We start from the raw sequence: 15,058 nt of genomic DNA on the forward strand, positions 1-15,058 counted from the left end.
GTTGCTTCCAAATCTTGGCTATTGTGAATAGTGCTGCAAAAACATGGGAGTGAACATATCTCTTTGATATACTAATTTCCTTTCTTTTGGGTAGATACCTAGCAGTGGGATGGCTGGATCTTATGATAGTTCTATTTTCAGTTTTTTGAGGAACCTCCAAACTGTTCTCCATAGTGGTTGTACTAATTTACATTCCCACCAACAATGTCAATTCCCACCACATCCTTGGCAGCATTTGTTGTCTGTCTTTTGGATAAAAGCCATTTTAACTAGGGTGAGATGACATCTCATTGTAGTTTTGATTTGCATTTCTCTGATGATCAATGATGTTGAGCACTTTTTCATATGCCTGTTTGCCATTTGTATGTCTTTTGGGAAGTGTCAATTCAGATGTGTTGCTCATTTTTAATTAGATTATTAGATTTTTTCCTATAGAGTTGTTTGAGCTGCCTATATATTCTGATTATTAATCCCTTGTCAGCTGGATGGTTGGCAAATATTTTCTCCCATTCTGTGGATTGTCTCTTCACTTTGCTAATTGTTTCCTTTGCCTTGCAGAAGCTTTTTAACTTGATGTGTTCTCATTTGTCTGTTTTTGCTTTGGTTGCCTGTGCTTGTAGGGTATTGCTCAAGAAATCTTTGCCCAGTCCAATATTCTGGAGAGTTTCCCCAGTGTTTTCTTTCATAGTTTCATAGTTTGCCAACTTAAATTCTTTAATTCATTTTGATTTGATTTTTGTATATGGTGAGGTCTAGTTTCATTCTTCTGCATACGGAAATCCAGTTTCCCCAGCTCTATTTATAGAAGACTGTCCTTTCCCCAATGTATGTTCTTGGTATTGTCGTTGAAAGTGAGTTCACCGTAGATGTATGGATTTGTTTCTGGGCTCTCTGTTCTGTTTCCTTGGTCTATGTGTCTGTTTTTATGCCAGTACCATGGTGTTTTGGTTACTATAGCTCTATAGTATAATTTGAAGTCAGATAATGTGATTCCTCCAGGTTTGTTCTTTTTGCTCTGGAGAGATTTGGTATTCTGGGTCTTTTGTGCTTCCATATAAATGTTAGGGTTGTTTTTTTCCTATCATTGTGAAAGATGCCATTGGTATATTGATGGCGATTGCATTCAATCTGTAGATTGTGTTGGGCAGCATGGACATTTTAACAATATTGATTCTTCCAATCCATAAACATGGAATATCTCTCCATTTTTTGGTGCTGTCTTTCTTTCATTAATTTCCTTCATTAATGTTTTATAGTTTTCATTGTAGAGATCTTTCACTTGTTTGGTTAATTCCTAGATATTTTATTTGTAGCTAGTGTAAATGGGATTACTTTCTTGATTTCTTTTTCAGATTATTCACTGTTGACATGTAGAAATGCTATGAGTTTTTGTATGTTGATTTTGTATCCTACAACTTTACTGAATTTGTTTATCAGCTCTAATAGTTTTTTGGTGGAGTCTTTGGGTCATATCATCTGCAACAAGGATAATTTGATTTCTTCCTTTCTAATTTGCATGCCCTTTATTTCTTTCCTCTTGTCTGATTGCTCTAGCTAAGACTTCCGAGGCAGTATCCTCTAACAAATGGGAGTGGGCTGCTTTTGTAGTCCCAACAAGTGTAGGGGAATCAGGGTCTCACTGCTTCCTTAGTAGGGCCCCGAATTTGACACAGGAGACTTCCTGGTGTTGGGAATTCAACTCTCTCTGGAGCTCCACTACTTTTTTTTTTTTTTTTTTTTTGAGGTGGAGTCTCACTCTTTCCCAGGCTGGAGTGCAGTGGCGTGATCTCGGCTCACTGCAAACTCTACCTCCCGGGTTCAAGAGATTCTCCTGCCTCAGCCTCCCGAGTAGCTGGGATTACAGATGCACACCACCACGCCTGGCTAGAGATGGGGTTTCACTATGTTGGCCAGGTTGGTCTCAAACTCCTGACCTCGAATGATCCCCCGCCTCAGCCTCCCAAAGTGCTGAAATTACAGGCATGAGCCACCACGCCCGGCCAGAAGCTCCACTACTGTTATGATGAAGTCCTTAGCTGGATCTCTGCTCTGCTGCCCTCTACCTGTAGCAGGTTGGGGTTTCCTTAAATGCTACCCAAGAGACCTTCTAGTTTTCTTATTTTTCCTTGAATTGATGATGAATGACCCTGAGTCTGTCGTATCTTTCTTCAATGAATCAAGTCATAGCAATGGCCCTCAAATCCCATAGCCCTTATATTTACCATCTCTTATACCTTTTGAATACCAGATATATTGCACCAGCGAGTGCATCTCCCTCCACTGGTTTCCCATCCCAGCTCACCACCTGTGAAAATTTTAATAACTGCACCACAACAGGATTCTAAGGGCTCTCCATCCCCCACCTACCACAGGTGATGGGGTCCCCATTGCCCAAGTAATTGCTGTAAGTGATCTAGAATTCAATGAAAGAGTCTGCTTCTAAGGACTATTTCTGGTATCAACTGTATTTGATCCCTGGGAACAGACACACAGTTGGTGAGCTGTAATAGGAAATGCTCTCAAGAGATTAGAATTAAAGAAGGAAAGATTGAGTGGAAGGAGAAGCTGATTTGCGATACAGTTACAATGGAAGCCTCAGCTGACCTCTGGAGCTGGCATGGCTGTTCTGAGTATTCCCCAATTTGGGGAAAGGGGTCCAAGCCTTTGTATTAAGCGCTAGCCGGTCACTGGCCATGGGCCCACCCTGGGAGGGGCATAAACTTGGCTAAGGCCAAGAGCGAGTCCTAGTGAGGGATGCAGCTGTGAGCTGCCAGCAGCTGCTATTCCCAGTAGCTGGGGGTGGGTAGCAGGGGAAAATACCTTGAAGAGGGGATCAGAGCAAAATACCTAAACTGTCCTTATACATTTTCATAATATTAAGTAAAAAATACAAGGTAGAAACTTGTATTTATAGTATAATTTTAATTATTAAAATTAATATACATAAAAATGACTAGAAGAATTAAAATGCTTAAGAGGTTTTGTTTTGGAGCTGGGAAAATGAATGACGTTCATTACTCACCTCTCACCACCTGTATCTTATACACACATAAAAAAACCTTAGAATACTTGATTGAAAACACAAATTTCCCCACTGATTCCTCTCTATGGGCTGTTCAAATCAGTTAGAAAGTCAGCCTTAGTATTCCTTAGTAGATGGCTGGGTGAAAAAGCTGTGATATATCCAGATAATTAAATATTATTCAGTAATTAAAAAAAGAAATGGAATATCAAGCAATGAAAAGGCATGGAGGAAATTTAAATGCATACTGCTAAGTGAAAGAAGCCAACCCAATAATCCTATGTACTGCATGATTCCAGCTATATGGCATTCTAGAAATCGCCAATTATGGAGAAGTTAAAAAAAATCATGGAGGCCGACGCAAAAGGATCTCTTGAGCTCAGGAGTTTGAGATCAGTCTGGGCAACATAGTGAGATCCTGTCTCTACAAAAAATAAAAATAAAAAAATTAGCTGGGCGTGGCAGTGTGTGTCTGTGGCCCCAGCTCCTTGGGAGGCTGAGGTGGGAGGATTGCTTAAGCCCATGAGGTTGAGGCTGCAGGGAGCCATGACTGGGCCACTGCACTCCAGCCTGGGTGACAGAGCAAGACCTTGTCTGAAAAAAAAACATTAGGGGTTTACAGGGTTTGTGGGAGAGGAGGAGGATGGATGAATAGGTGAAGTGCAGGGGATACTTAGGGCAGTGGAAGTATTCTGTACGATACGTGGATGTGTGTGCGTATGTCAAAACCCACAGAACTGTACAACACAAAGAGTGAACTCTAATGTACTAGACTATGAACGTTGGTAAATAATAATGTGGGCTGGGTGTGGTGGCTGATGCCTGTAATCCCAACACTTTGGGAGGCTGAGGGGGGCAGATTACTTGAGCCCAGGAGTTCAAGATCAGCCTGGGTAACATGACGAAACCCCTTCTCTACAAAAAAATACAAAAATTAGCCAGGTGCGGTGGTATGTGCCTGTAGTCCTAGCTACTTGGGAGACTGAGGTGGAAGGATGCTTGAGCCCAGGAGGTTGAGGTTACAGTGAGCCATGATTGTGCCACTGCACTCCAGCATGGGTGACAGAGCAAGACCCTGTCTCAAAAAGAAAAAAGTAAATAATAATGTGTCAGTTTTGATTCATCAGTTGTAACAAATGTACCACACCAATGGAAGATGTTAGCAACAGGAAAAACTGTGTGCAGGGAAGAGGGGATGTAAGAACTCTGCATTATGTCCTCAATTTTTCTGTAAACCTAAAACTGTTCCAAAAAATAAAGCACTAATTAAAAAAGAAAGAAAAAAGAAAGTGAGCATCAGTTTCTATAATCTACTAGTAATGCCAGCAGTAGTTGTGACTGAATTAACAGATCACATGCTTAGCGGGCAGAAGAGAGGAGACCTCCTCCTCATAGACTGAACAAAGCCCTTTCTGGCAGTTGTGAAATATCAGAACATAAATCTACAGATCAACAGCTGCCTTGTTTATGACGCATTAATAGGTATCACAACAGCCTGACTCTTGATTCTGGAATCTTACTGTTTCCTCAGTGAGCCATGACCCAACCATTGAGTCTTGCTCTACGGATTCAAAGAATGGCAGGGGATCCGGTCCTGTGACAGGACACTTGATAAACGGATGAGACAAACTGGAGTTCAGTCTTCTGACGACTGCCAGGGCTGGCACTGTTTTTTCTTCTGGCACCTACCCCAAGTTCTTGGCATCGATTCTTATTTTTCCTCTCAAGCCAAATGCAAAAAGGACTTAACCTCAACAGACATAGATTGTGGAAGAATGTGCATGCGTTGAAAAGTAATCCAGTAAATTGACAGAGTTAATGAATTTTCAGAGGAATTCATTCAATACCACCCAGTGAGAGTCAGCACTTTGAATATTTCCACAAAGGCAATAGGAAAATGGGAATTTGTTTATTACCTTTGGCTCCTGAAAGAAAACATTGTCCCATACATAGCTTCCATGTCTATTGTTGATTTGCTTAAGCATTTAGAAACATTGAGATTCTTCATTTATAAGTTTATTTACTCATTAACTACTTACAACTATTAATAGTTTTTTCACTGATTACTATGTGAGAGGCACCCTATGCATGAGATTGTTAGTGGAGAGGTTACAATAATATACGTTCTACTGTAGTATCAGAGTATGGGCAGCGGAAGGACCCTTTTTCTTTTTTTCTCCTTATTCCTGCCTTAATTAGAGAGAAGACAGCTTCTTTCAGCCCTTCCATTTCTCTCTCCACTCTTTTCTGGGAGATGAGATCTGTCTGACTGGCAAGATTATAAGAAACTTCCATTCATAAGGCAGTGTTACTAAGGGATACTGTCACTGTTAATTAGAAGCAAGAAAACTTGGCATGCATTTGCTTTTATTTAATCCATTTGGAATTTATTTTTGTATGTAGCAGAGATAGGAATTTCATCTTGTTTTTCCCAACTACTTAGTCGTTTATTAAAGAATTAGTTTTGGAAATGCTATTATGATAAACTAAACTTCCATTTATTTACAGGTCTGTTTCTGAAAACTGTTCTATCATCATATATTAACTATAGTTGTCCATTTTCTTTTCTAATTAAAACTTAGAATCAGCATTTGGAAGTAGACATCTTACTAGTTTTTTTTTTTAATTGGCACGAGTTGAGTTTGTAGATTGAGAGAGAACTGACTTCTTTTCAATATTAACTCTTTCCATTCAAGAATGTAGTATAGTTCTCCATTAAGAATATTTCATTAAAGTTTTATAGTTGTCTTTCCATAAGTTTTGCACATTTTTTGTTAGGTTTATTTATAGTTAATTTCTGGTTAATTTATACACACACATGCACACACACATATATATATATATAATTTTTTCTATTATGAATGAATGAATAACTTTTTCTTGTTTCCTAACTGATCATTGATAGTGTTTACCATGTACCTGGACAACTCTTATTAGTTCTAATAATTTTTAAGTTGATTCCATGGAATTTTTAGGTAGTAAATTATATTCAAATCAGTTTTTTTCTTCCTGATAATTATAATTACATTTTCCTTTCATTTGTTTTATTGCACTGGCTAGGACCAAAGGTGGACAATAACACTGATGGTTGGAATCTTTTTCTTTTTGATTGTAAAGGTAATATTTAAAAATATTTTATGTTAAGTATATTTCCTGTAGGTTCGTGGTAGATACACTTTATCAGGTTAATGATGTTGCTTTTTTCCTCCCTATTGCTAAATTGCTAAGGAAGTTAAATTTTTTTAAAAAACTAATCACACTAAGACATAGTGATAGGATCACTTTTTGTTTTTACTAATAGTCCAAGATTAAACAGAGATAATTCTCTTTTAAGGATCTCATAAAAGCAAATATTGAAGGAGCCTATAAAAACGCCGATCTAAACATTAGAATGCACTGAAAACCAACAGTCACAGAAGTAACATGTAGAGTGGCCAGGGCCTGTTGAGAGTGAGCATTTGCTGAGGTAGCTTTCATGGGGCAAGTGAAAGTGTCTGACAAGTATTGGAGGTGGAATCAAAATCTCCTGGAGCTTTGCAGTCTTATTTCTTGGAGTGATTACATCACTGGGGTCAAATATAACACAGGCACTGACAATGGCCAGAAATGCTCATAAACACCCAATTCTGCCCAGAGTGGGGAAGGCAATCTAGTGTATGGCATCAGAAAGGATTATTTGTGGCAAATGCTTACAATGCCCATTTGAAGTAGGAAAAAGTATTTCTCTTCCTGGAGAGATGACTGGGGACCTACATTACTCCCCTTAGGGATGGGTTTATTCACCTGAGGTTTGAGACCCACCATCTTGGCCACCATTTAGAAGAAGAGGAATTGAACAGAGTCCACCCCAGCCAGGAGAAGCCCCTTCCTGCAATGTCAGATGAATGTGGATGCTTCTGCCTCATCTTATTTATGAACCACACTTTGGGTTTGCATGGAATATTTATCTCCACAGGAGCTTGGCTGGAAACGCAGATTATCATTAATTTCACACAAGTCTTTTACATTTACAGGTGTCCTGTAAATAATGTTAAGAGTAAAACTAAGCAAAAAGACATGGACTCTGTATCCTGCAAAGTTGGGGTGGGATTCACAGGGAAGCGAATGTCACACAGTGCTTGTATTTTAAAAAAATGTGAAGTTAGGGCTGTATAGGGATTCCTGGCTACTCTTGGGGGTGCACATTTTTGGAAGGGACTCATCATAGGTGGTTGACAGTTCTCTTGTCTTACAACTTCTTTTTCAGAAAAAAGTGAAATGTTTTCTGCACTCAGCCCTCACAACCAGCATTTCTTGTACTTTAAAAATCCTTTGTAAGAATGTAAACTACTTAACTACCCAAAGGAAAATGTATTTTATGAGTTGCATCTATTTTAATGTTTACAAAGAAGTCCCAACTAAAGATGCTGGCTAAAGTACTGAATGTGCACAATTAACTGAATATCTTTTAACAGAATCTTGCTTTCAGCTCTCAAGTGACTCAGAGAAAATTGTGTTAGCTCAGCAATTGCTTTATAAGTACACTGCGAAATGGCACTTAAAACCAAGTAAAGGAGATGCATACTTTCAAACTCCAAAAACTAAAATGTCCCAACTTAAGTAGAGAAGGAAGAATCTTTATAACTTAGTGACTACTTGAATTTTGAGGAAAAAAAGAGAAAGGAATAAAAGATTACAGTGGTGGAATCATAAGGCTTCTAATTTGTTTAGATATGATAACTTGGGATGGGGTGTGGTGATTCAAAAGAACACAATACAATTGTCAGCATAAAAATTACAATACAGTTGTAAAGAGAATAAAAATCATGTTTGGCATACGCCAACTCTATAACCTTATACCAAATATATAGTAACTGTTAAGTGACACCTGGTTTATAATGTATTTAGATGGACAAAGTATTATTCTGATTGTTTTGTATCTAAGTGATACTCCACAAAACAGATTTATCTGAAGACAGATTAGTGAAAAACGGTGGATCTCAAATTCATGTTCACAGTTAGCACCTGATAAATGATCTTATTCCCGTTATTAATGGTTCCTTTGTTCAACTTAATGCATTGGATCATTACTCAGGGTTATTTCAAGCAATTTCATGACAAAGTTGATTGATCATGCAAACAATATGTAGGATTTTAACATTCTTCATACCACACAGAAAACTTTTTTCACAATTCTAGTACTTTTCTAGCTTTATTTGTTACACTTAAATTCAGTTAGAATTTATTTTGGTGTAAGGAGTGAGGTAGGGCTCCAGCTTTTCCTGTTTCTTTTCAAATTTCTAACCCATTATCTCAAAACCATTTACTATTGGGAGTCTGAGGCAGGAGGATCACTTGAGGCCAGGAGTTTGAGACCAGCCTGGGCAACACAGTGAGACCCTATCTCTAAAAACAAACAAACAAAAAATCCACACACACACACACACAGACACACACTAGCCAGGTGTGGTGGCATATGCCCATAGTCCCAGCTACTTGGGAAGGTGAAGCGGGAGAATTGCTTGAGCCCAGGGGTTTGAGGCTGCAGTAAGCCATGATTGCATCACTGCACTCTAGCCTGGGTGACAGAGTAAGATCCTGTCTCAAAATAACCCCCAAAACACATTTATTAAAGATATAATTTTAAAATGTGTTCATACCCATACCTATTAAAAAGCAAATACTAATGAAAACTTAGAAAAGACTTGTGGCATGACTTTCTGTTTGTGGATGGTTTTATTCCAATTAAGATGTATTCAAGGCTCAATGAGATCTTACAAAGAAATTCAGGAACTAGAAGGAGATGCTCTTCTACCTACAAAATATTTAAATGGAGGAGCTGAATTAAAACTGCTAGGAGGGATAAAGTGAGTTGTATCAGAAATGCAGAAGCAATACAAAGATTTTGAGATGTACATAGAAAGGTATTTATTGCAGCACTGTCCACAACACTGTCTGGTTCTTGGGTTGCTGCAAATCTCTGGACTCCTTGTAAAATCAATCCTAGTTGCCTTTCTGCTACGTTAGCCAAACACAATCCTAACTGATGCAGTATATTTTTCCTGTGTGTTCTGTTTTCACTTTTTACTTATTTTCTCTTAGCATGGATTACATTTTTAATTTGAAATTTGTTATGAGAAATAAAAAATATTTTGAATGTCTGACAGCTAAGGAAGAAATGACAGTAATCCAGACAGTAGAGAAATTAGTGGAAGGCATGAAATCATTTGAGAAATGTAATTTAATGTATAGCACAGCAACCACTGTATTATGATCAGGATATTGAGGACTTGAATACGTTGCACTTTATAACAAACAGACAAATAACCAGAAAAAAGAGTTGATTTAAGAAATTTATTACTTTTTTTAAAAAAGCAACTTCCAGGGTTGTCATTGTACAGGTTTTGCCCAGTCTCCTATAGCATGGTATTATGATCAGGATATTGAGGACTTGAATATGTTGCACTTTACTTTTATAACAAACAGACAAATAACCAGAAAAAAGAGTTGATTTAAGAAATTTATTATTTTTTTTAAAAAAGCAACTTCCAGGGTTGTCATTGTACAGGTTTTGCCCAGTCTCCTATAGCATGGTATAGTGATAACTGATTTTTTATAACAATGACTCAGAGGCATTGAAGATCCATAACTATCTTCTGAATTATCACAGAAAGAAGAAAGTTAGAAGAGTTTAATGTTAAGTGTATTAAAAATCATATTCTAATTCTTTTAATTTGGTTATCTGAGTATGATAATATAGGAGAGCTCAGATAACAAGAAAAGGCAATTGGTTAGAACACTCCATTCCCACAGGATGTGCATTAACAGACTTTTTACTGCATATATCTTTATATAGTTTGCAAACTAATTCAACCGTTTTACACAGCATTAATTTTTTTTTAACTGGGTTGACATTGGGCTGAAACATTTGCTTATCATCTTATAATTATTTTTTCCTGTTCTTTAATGGATTTTACCCCCATCTGACATAGTGTTTGGACTTTAGTGTATGTGACACTTCAAGATCATCTCTGCCCATTCTGTTGATAGTTACAATGAGGTTACCCATGGCCAGATATCGAAGACTATTAATTAATCCACCAGCTCTGTTCTCAACTTTGGTAAAAGAGAGATCTTGTGTCTCACTGGAGGGTGCACCAAGCTTCAGGCAAGAAACTGTGAGCTGGCTGTCAACAGAATATGGTTCTTATCAAGGTTCTTATTAATGCTGTGCAAACAAGGGTCTCGTCATTTCAGTAACTATTTGTACATTTATAAAAGCAATACAGTCATGGGAAAAACCAACAAGCACAGCTTGGTAGAATAACCTGCCATGAAATATCATCGGCTTTATAATAATTTACTACAACTGTTCTTTTTATTCACACTGGATAGGAAATGCTTCCATCTAACACATGGAATACGAATATATACAACACAAATTTGGCTTTAATAAAAAAAAAACAGTTCAAAAGGACAATAACACGGGGGCTGAAAACAATAATTTTGTGCAGTTTCCTGATCATAATCACATGTCTCCTGCCTTTTACAGGGAATGACACAAGTATTGATGGATTTTGTAAACCAGTTAAAACATTTTCCTGCCTGTAATAGCCCACTATGAAGATATCACCTTGTTCATACAGTCTTATAGAAGTTTCTCCTTCTTAACTGTAATTCTAAATAACCAGGGATGACACACTGAGTCGGTTTTAAGAACAAATCCTGCTGAGCCTTTTCAAAATCATCATACATTTGCAGTTCCCTATTCCATCAAAATGCTTTGCCGAAACAACATCTTGTAACTGCACTGGGCGTATGACTGATGTGCTGAATGGTGCATTTGCACTGATGCTCACCATCTCGTTGCTCAGCAACGTCAGCATCTCGGCTTGAACTTCTGAATGGCCGCGGGAATCACGCGGCAGTGCCATGGGGTGGGTGGACTGTTTTAGACTGCCAGCAGTCAAAACAGTTGTGATGGGCTCAATGTCTCTACACTGTGAGCCTGGGGAACCCATTCTCCTATGGAATGGTTTTCAGGGGTCCAGCAATGTCACTGCAGGTGGCTGAGATATTCTGGCCCCTGCTTATGAGGAACTACATGAAAGAAGAAGCCTAGTGTTCTAAAAATTAGACAATGCGGCAGGGTTAGGGAGAGGCTGGGGGGTTGCTTTCATGAGTCTGGAAATCTCTGGTTTTAGCTCTCTGAGAAGGCTGGGAGACTCTGTTGTAGGCAGCTGTGGGAGAAGGCTAGGGTTGGAGGTACACCTGGAGATGTGTCAGTTTGGCGTTGGCACTGCAGATTCAGCGCCCGTGGTCCCTGACTAAGGCACTCTGCCTAGATCTATTTTCCCCTGACTGTACCTTTTATGCCCCCTGGCTTTCCCATTCTCCCTGGAAACTCCTGTTTGTTTTTGCTTTCTAAGATAGAGATAGCAAGTAGGGTTCATTTCTCTCATCTGACTGTTGGGTTCATCTGACTGTTGAGTGGCGGCTCTTTGGAATTGTAATTTGAGAAGGATTGTGAAGAAATCAGTGGGCTTAATAGGAAATAGTGCTGTGATTGATTAGCAATGTCTGCCATGGCCACAAAAATTGGTATTGATAAAATAAATGCATCCCAGGCCCTTATATCTCTGTTCTAAGTAAAGTGAGTGAATGAAGCTGGCTTGATGTATTTTTGAAGGATCTTTGGAGACCATAGCCCAAGCCACTAAATGTATATTTATTTTATATTCTGCTTTGTTCCAGAAAAGATCTGAGAATTTGGGTGGCTTGGGACAGGAATTTTAGGATTTGTGGAAAGCTAGAGAGAGAGAGAATTTTGAATAGGCTGATGCAGGAGGTCCAAGACAATGATCTCTGTTTTTACCCCTGGGTGATGAAGCCCAGTGTTTAGCAAGTGATTATAGGGCTTATTGATTAAACAGATCCAGAAAGACCTGGATAAATGGGGTGAGTCCTAGGCATGGTGGAAATTTCAGGCAGATCATTTCTGTGTTGCAGATCTGATGTATTTCCCCTTGGTTAACAGCTGAGGTTCTATGTCGAAAAGCCAAAGAGAAGTATATTTGTATACACACACATGCCTTATGGGGGTTAATCAAAGATCCTTATTATGTCAGGACCATTGTCTCTCAGCTCTACCCAGAAGTCTGTGGTGCATGGCTTTACCAAGAAAAAAAACAAAAAACAAACAAACAAAAAAAACTAGTGATATTGTGTGATAGGTCCTAATGATGGTATTTTGGGAAGATCAACTTATGTTTATCTCTGGAAAACAGGATAAACTTCATACCTCAAGTGATTTAAACTGAAGCCAAACCTTGATTTTTAACATGATTCATTAACAGGTTGCTCTTCGACATGCCATTGTCTGTTGATTTAGGGTCCATGTCTGGCCAAAGCCAGCCACCTCTAGCTGCTGATGGCCTGTGGGTTTTAGAAACTGGCTGATGCTCCCATGAATACGCCCCTGTCTATTGCACACAACTGATTTCACTTACACATCAACATAGCAACATACCTTTTCCATCAGTAAACACCTGCTCCCCTTCTCACTTGGAAACTGGAAGAATTTGCAAGGAAAAGATGCCATACATTTTTTATGTACCTGCAAATCCCAGAAGAACATCCTTCTGCATACCCGTCTGATGTTGAGTTTCTTACCACACCAGGGACCCCAGCATTTCCAAAGTTGTAGGCAAAGTTTTCCTCTTTCTTGGGTGGTGCACAGGGGTGAAGGTCCTTAGGCTCCTAGGCCAAGGGTCCAAAGTCCAGGGATGGAGGTGGAGTAGAGGCAGGAAGGCAGCATTTTAGAAACCCAGCAATGTATTTCTTATCCAACTCTGCATTTCACCCTCAGATAAATGATTTTCTTACTGGTCTCCATGAGACATAATCCTGTTGAGAGCATCTTGCAGTTTCACTGTCTCTGGAACCTTCTAGAGGTGATAGATGGCTGGCTACAAATCTGACTGTAGTTGCCTCATCATTTGTTTTCTGGCAATTTAAAATATCTGTTTCTTTCCGCTGATCATGATTGTTGGTATACTGGCATTGCCAACCAATTTTTAGAATGTGTGAAGGTCAGTGGGCTTTATCACCACTCCTCTTCTCTAACTGGAAAGACTTGTTCTAACATCTCCTGAAGTTTCTGAGAGAGCCCAGAGCAGGAACTTTGGGCTCTAGACAGAAGGCCTTGGAGGAGGGCGGGAGGGAGGAGGTGCCCTGTTGGGAGGTGGAGCCTGGGGAGGAGGGGGAAGGGTGGAAGGTGGGGACGGGATGGGAGGGGTAGGGGCGCTGGGGGGCGGGGGAGGGCAGTGGGGCGCAGGAGGTGGGGGGGTGTAGATGGGGGCAGGAGGCGGCGAGGAGGTGTGGTAGGCGTTGTTGAGCGGGTACTTGGCTGGCTGGTTGTTCTTGACCCTGGTGAAGTTGATGCAGCGCCCCTAGAAAAGAATTGGAGAGAAGGAAACGTGAGCGGACGGCCTCACATCAGGGCCTGTGGTGCTGTGGTGGGCGGCTTGCAAGCAATATGTGGAAAGCTGGCCCCTGTTGGTGACAACTCTCTAGTGGCACATAGTAGAACTTGAGGACAAGTGAGCTCCCCACTTCCTTTTCCTGGACTGTGTTGCAAAACTGTTAAAATTCATCTTTTCCTGGAGTCTAACTCTCTCAAGTGGGAGAAAGGGAATGAGACTGACCTTAACTGGGTGCTATGTACAGAGGTCATTAAACTGAATCTCCTCAACAGCCCTGCTAACCGGGTATTATTAGCTGTTCCACTGCACAGATGAGGAAGCAGAGGTTCAGAAAAGCGGAGTTACTTTTTCAAGGCCACACAACTAGGAAGAGATGGGGTTGGTGATTCTAACCCAAAATAGACTCCAGAATTATTCTTCCTGCTGCTACTTTGCCTTCTGGAAGGGATCCTCATATTTCATAAACAAAAGTAATTTATTTTGATTAGTTCGGTTACATGCCTGGAAATGGCAGAAGGTTAACACCACGAGCTTCTCCTATATTGTAATTCAAGGATGTATCTAGATTCTGTGATTGGAGTTGTCATGGAGGCCCTGATGCATTTACCTCGCCTGTGCCCCCTCAAACACTTGTTTCCGGTAATGAATGAAGGAGGCAGCTATCTCTACTGATGTGATCAATACAGCTTCCTCATCCACGCCTTGCCTTCTCCAAAGTGCTAGTAAATAATAAACAGTTTGTCCTGCCCTTGTTCTGGCTGTGGGAATCCCTCTTCTACACGCGGCTGCACCTGTGCAGGTAGCCTTAGTTGTTGTCACAGGAACTGACAACCTGTGTACCTTAAGAAATACAACCTGGGGACATTCTATTGCCAAGCAGGCATCTGCCCTGAATTCTGCTTTTCTCCTACCCTTCTTGGGTACTCAACTGAACAATGCAGAGAAGACCCTGGAACCCCTTAAAGCAGCCTCCTGAAAGTCAGCGTCCAAAGCCAGCCTTAAGTAGCCCTGTCTCCCCTATAGTATCTGCTCTGCTCTCCAGAGTCACAGGCATGCTTTCTCTGTCCCCCAGTAGATACCCACTAGTCTCATCTGGTACTCAGGAACTTCTGTGCAACACTCAGCTCTGCAATGGAGGGGAGACAGGGGTTCTCCTGCTCACCATGTTCCATGCTGGCGTGAGCTCTCTTCGCTTGGCCACTTGCCTGGGTGGGTACCCACCCCTCTGAGGGCTCCTGGCCTCCCTCACTTCCCATGCCTGTGGGGTATCTTATTGTTCTCTCTCTGGCATGTCTGGATGCCTACAGAATTGCTCCCCACAGCGGCTGGGGTGGGGTTGCTCCTCTCTGAGGCTGCCCTCTATGCTGGGCCTGGAGCTGGGGTGTGGAATTGTTCCTGGCCACATGCTCCAGGATGGAAGTTATCCTGTGGTGTCCAGCCTGAACGAGATATGTCCAGAGAGCACAGAGTTTCCCTTTCCAGGCCTTTTAGGGATGAGCTTGAACGAGAATGAAGAGGGTGAGGTGTGGAATTTGGGGAACAATTGCTGCTTAAATTAGCTCTAGGACAAGAG

The 15,058-nt window shown here is 40.5% G+C and overlaps 1 protein-coding gene across 1 annotated transcript in view; it reads right to left on the bottom strand.

Annotated features, from left to right (window-relative positions):
- Positions 1 to 9,341: 9,341 nt before the first annotated feature.
- Positions 9,342 to 15,058, bottom strand: part of ANTXR1 (ANTXR cell adhesion molecule 1) — a 236,575-nt gene continuing 230,858 nt past the window's right edge. The window contains exon 18 of the mRNA XM_003830925.6: positions 9,342 to 13,452. Coding sequence (XP_003830973.1) covers positions 13,192 to 13,452 — 261 coding nt within the window. The 3' untranslated portion in view covers positions 9,342 to 13,191. The remainder of the gene's footprint in view (positions 13,453 to 15,058) is intronic.

The sequence above is a fragment of the Pan paniscus genome, chromosome 12, assembly GCF_029289425.2.
Source record: "Pan paniscus chromosome 12, NHGRI_mPanPan1-v2.0_pri, whole genome shotgun sequence".
Classification (NCBI taxonomy): Eukaryota; Metazoa; Chordata; class Mammalia; order Primates; family Hominidae; genus Pan; species Pan paniscus.